The sequence below is a fragment of the Aplysia californica genome, unplaced genomic scaffold (genome assembly GCF_000002075.1).
Source record: "Aplysia californica isolate F4 #8 unplaced genomic scaffold, AplCal3.0 scaffold00120, whole genome shotgun sequence".
Taxonomy (NCBI): Eukaryota; Metazoa; Mollusca; class Gastropoda; order Aplysiida; family Aplysiidae; genus Aplysia; species Aplysia californica.
In genome coordinates, this window is record NW_004797390.1 from 781,938 (window position 1) to 786,937 (window position 5,000).

The 5,000-nt window shown below is 39.4% G+C and overlaps 1 protein-coding gene across 1 annotated transcript in view; it reads left to right on the top strand.

Annotated features, from left to right (window-relative positions):
* The window catches only part of LOC101846728, a gene marked incomplete at its 3' end in the record, with an annotated part of 17,800 nt that overhangs the window by 4,051 nt on the left and 8,749 nt on the right, over positions 1-5,000 (top strand). The window contains 1 exon segment of the mRNA XM_013081188.2: positions 3,502-3,742. Coding sequence (XP_012936642.1) covers positions 3,502-3,742 — 241 coding nt within the window.

A 5,000-nucleotide genomic window follows, 5' to 3' on the forward strand; every position in this document is an offset into this window, starting at 1 on the left:
CTCTCCACTTACTACCACACACAGACACACTCAAACACTCACACATACATACACACACACACACACACACACACACACACACACACACACACACACACACACACACACACAGGAGCAAATTGTTGGGTCTATATCTATTTAAATTTTCAACAGCTAGTCTAGATGAGATTTTTAGATGAGTGTAAAAACGTGAAAAAGAAAGGTTTCATAACAGAAAGAAATCAAAATTAGAACAGCCCATAAACAACAACAAACATTAACAAATAAGGGCGTGTGTCCACCTGTCCGAAGAAGATTGGCAGTTTTAACCCTAAATGTGCGTAATTTAAAAAAAAAAGTACAGGATATTACATGTAAATTATGGAATCACACACATTAAGGGGCTTGCCAGTGTCAGTACATTGGTCGCAGCAGTGACAAACGCAGATGCCAGTTCTATGTGTAGTTATCAATAACCCTCCGTAGATCTAGATCTAGACAGCACACGAGTGAACACAACACATTACGTTTAAAAGCAGCACCTTTCATAGGCAACACGTCATATCTATAGCGAAAAACTGTTTGGAATTGTAGCATTTCTTTATATAAATATTTACGGCGGACATTTTTTGGACCGATTGAACCATATTGTATACGAACAATCTTTGGTAGGCCCATACTATAATTATAGATCTATATAATATCCGAAATTTGGGGGAAAGGATGATATTTCAGAGTGTTCGGAGAAATAGTGCCCAGCTTTATTTTCCCGAACGTTCGGAGAAATAGTGCCGGCCTTATTTTAATGTCCATTTAATGACATATTTCTGAAAAATGGTGATTAAAGACACAAAAAAGGTAAATATAAAGTTTCCAAGAACACTAAAGCATTGGAAGGTACCAAGCATTGGTGGCCATATTCTCTCTTACTTTACCTCTGAAAACAGGCGATCCCACATCCTTCAGTCTCTAATATCTTGGTTTCTTTTAAAGATAGATGAGTATTTTTTCACCGATTGATAGAAAAATGAATAATAAGCTTTAAGATGATACCAATAACTCTACATGCCCAAAAATTGACAAGCGCCTGATTCCACCGCGTCGTAACACATTATTACTGTGTGTATAATATACACATATATGATATTTGTGAGGCAGCGTGGTGGAATCAGACTCTCGTCAATTTTTGGGCATATTGAGTTATTGGTATCATCCTAAAGCTTGTTCATTTGTCTTGCATTCAACGAAAAAATTACCCATCCATCTTCAATAGAAGTGCAGATATTTTGGATTGAAGGAGGCGAGGGTCACCTGATTTAAGAGGTAATATTAGCGAGAAAAATATGGCCGCCAAAGCTTGGTAAATTCCAAAGCTGGAGAGTCCATGGAAACTGTAAATTTATATTTTTGTGCCTTTAATCACCGTTTTCAGTGAAATCCTCAAAGTAATGTGTTTGTAAATGAACATAAAAGGTGTTGAGCCAAAAAACGAACATTTGATAAAAATTGCTAAGCAGGGAGAAAACTGTTGTTTTCTCCGATTTCATTATTTTGACGAGAGCCTGATTCCACCACGCTGCCTCACATTTATATTATATTATGTATGTATGTATGTATGTGTATGTATGACTGTGTATATATGCGTATATGTGTGTATGCGTATATATGACTGTGAATGTCTGCGTGTATGTGTGTATGAGTATGCATGACTGTATTGTTTGTGTTTGTGTGTGTGTGTGTGTGTGTGTGTGTGTGTGTGTGTGTGTGTGTGTGTGTGTGTGTGTGTGTGTGTGTGCATACTGTTGATCAAAAAAAGGTACCACTCTATATGTTAGATATGTCCGCTTTTTCTTTAGAAAAAAACCCGATTCTTTTCAACCATAATATTGAAGTATGAAGTATTTCACATAACTGAAGGTGAAATGTTTATTTTTCCATCAAAAAGTTTCGTTCATGACTGAAATATCACGATGGGAGTACAATCCAAAAGTCACAAAACCCCAGGGTCTATAGGCCATTCTAAAAAATGGGGAGGGGGGGGGCATTAAGATGTACTTATGCACAATAGAATCGTAAATGGACTGATTCATCAATGTCATGCTCAATACTGTGCCTGAACTGCTACAGAGAACTGCTGCTTTTTCTTTCCTAATCCTTACTATCGTTAATTTTTCTCTACTTCTTACGTATGCTTGTCACCCTCCTATGACACGCTATTTCCGAAGCAGACTTTATGCTGTTGAAGTTAGAGAGGTGAGCAGAGTAAGCTTGATTCCCTGTAAGGACTTCTCTGTTGACATCCATCCCTTTGCGCTCATACGACGACCTTTTGCAGTTGTGAGGGACGTAAAACCTCTACAAAAACTTTTTTAAAAGTCACACGTCAATTTGCTGTGTGGTCTCCTTGAGCATTCAACAAATCAGCGCATCTGCTGCACAGAATAGCTGCCCACAAGTCTTCCTGCAGTAAAATGTTGTTTCCGGTATTGGGGAGAAGGGCTTGTGGCATTGGTGAAATATGAGGCAATAATATTATGTTGAAATCAGGTGCTCGTCAAAATAATTAAATGGAAGAAATCGGTATTTTTTTGGGGATTCGGCAATTTTTGTTTCAATTTTTTCTCAATTTTTTTTCTCTTTTTTTTTTTTTGGGGGGGGGGGGTGGCTCAATACCTTGTACGTCCATTAAAAACACTTTTATATGTAAATTTCTATGAAAAGGATTGATTAAAAGTACGGAAAATACAAATTTTGCAGTTTCCAAGGACTTTTAAGGTATAGAAGTCACCAAACGTTGGCACTAATTCCTTGCTAATTTCAATTCTGCAACCAGTTGACCCCCATCAACTTCAATCCAAAATATCTCGACTTCTATTCAAGGTAAATGGATATTTTTGTCATCAAAAGAAAGGCAAATGCACACCATTTAAGATGATACCCATAACTCCAAATCCCCCAAAATCGACCATCGCTTGATTCCATCACGTCAAGACATAATATGGTTCTTGGACCGGGAGATATTTGAGAAAGAAAGAGATGGGGTCACCTGTTTTTAGAGGTAAAATTAGTGAGAAAATGGACGCCAAAGGTTTGTTATTTCCTTAGCTTAAGAGTCCGTGTTAACTGAAAATTTACATTTTTGTGTGCCTTTAATCAACATTTTTCAGAAAAATTCACACAAAAATGAGTTCTTTAATGGGCACGAAAGGTGTTGAGCCAAAAAACAAAAATTTGATAAAAATTTACAAACCTGCGGTAAAATGCATGTTTTTTCACTTTGATTATTTTGACGAGAGCCTGATTCAACCACGCTGCCTCACATATTATTTATAACTTAAAATTGACGAGCGCCTGATTCCACCACCGCGTCGTGACAAAGCTTTAAGGCAACAACAATAACTCCACATTTCCAAATATTGACGAGCACCTGATTCCACCACCGTGTTGCACCACAATTAATTAATATTATCTTGACACAAATACATAATTATCTTGTATGGTTTTTTTGTGTTCCTTCCACAGCTTCAACATCGGCTTATACTTATACTACCACCAGACGGTCAACATCCCCCGGTTATGACGCACACACGTTTGTTCCCACCGATGACGTTAGGGTCGTCGCTTCCCCTTCCGCTATGCACGACGGCTTCACCAAACACTTGTTCATCAACTGCACCTTCTTCCACGGGCCCAGATCTGATTTCAGCTCAGTGATGTCGCTCATCGTGTCCAAGACGGCTACCAGCAACGACTACGTGTACAGGTGCGGACTTGTTTTGAGTTTCAGTTTACATTGTTCATTGTTCATTATTCATTGTTCATTGTTCATTGTTCATTGTTCATTGTTCCTTGTTCATTGCTCATTGTTCATTGTTCCTTGTTCATTGCTCATTGTTCATTGTTCATTGTTCATTGTTCATTTCATTGTTCATTGTTCATTATTTCAGGAAGAAACATCCCTGCCCTCCGGATATGTCCATTGATGCTCCGTTGCTCTCTCCAATGAGAGGGTCACCGAGGGTCTTTCCATCCACTGATTGTGCCAGTGCATATCTGGTTGAACGTTCTTCTTTTCTTTCCTGCAAGGATACCAGATTTTCCGCTTCCATTTTTGTATTCCCAAAAGCATCATCCTCTCACTCTCCTGGCCTCTGCCTCCCTCTCTTCCTCCTCGCCCGCTGATTGAGCTGGTTGCAGTTTGAAAAAGTAACAACGCACCGTTGTCTCCGTAGGCTGATAGTCCTTCTGCTGACGTTGAATGTCCTGGCCACAGCAGCGCGCCGAGCTTACCAACGCCACGATTTTTCTGATATGAGTTAAAAGTGCCGTCTATTTTGGGTGACAATGGGCAATTCATGTTTATATGGTTCTAAGTAAAAGCACAGACATGAACTTCATGAGAATCAAAGAAATTTAAAAAACAAAAAAATCCACCTCGGGGAAAAATCCAATTTTGTTGTTCTATTTATCCTTTTCTTATTTTTTTTTCGGGGGGGGGGGGGGGGGGGTTCATACTGGTGCAGTGAACCCTAATTGAAGCAACAAAGCTCAGACTTCAGCTCCGTCATGTCGCTCATTGTCTCCAGGACGGCTACCAGCAGCGACTAGGTCTACAGGTGTGGACTTGCTTTGAGTTTTAGTAAGAGTTTTACACATGTCACTTGCAACATAATAAGGTCATATTATAAGTGCCGAAGGTTAGAGGTATTACAAGAGTGTCATCATCCATCATCATTATCCAGTGCCAGAGATCTGCGACAGACATCGGGGATCATGGTTCTCCATTCATTCCTTTGCTCGGATGCTCATAAAGGAGGGGGGGGGGGGGTACAACCCCAAAGTCAAAATTCGGCTCTAAATTATGAAATTTGAGTTGTAGGCATTTTTAGCTTCCTCAGCCTCTCCTACAACTATTTCACCACATAAGAACCCCCCAAAACCGTATTTTGTCCCATACCAGGCATGTTTGTCAGCGCCATTTCCTCATAAAGTTAGTATTTTATTTTTCTTTATCGGCCGCG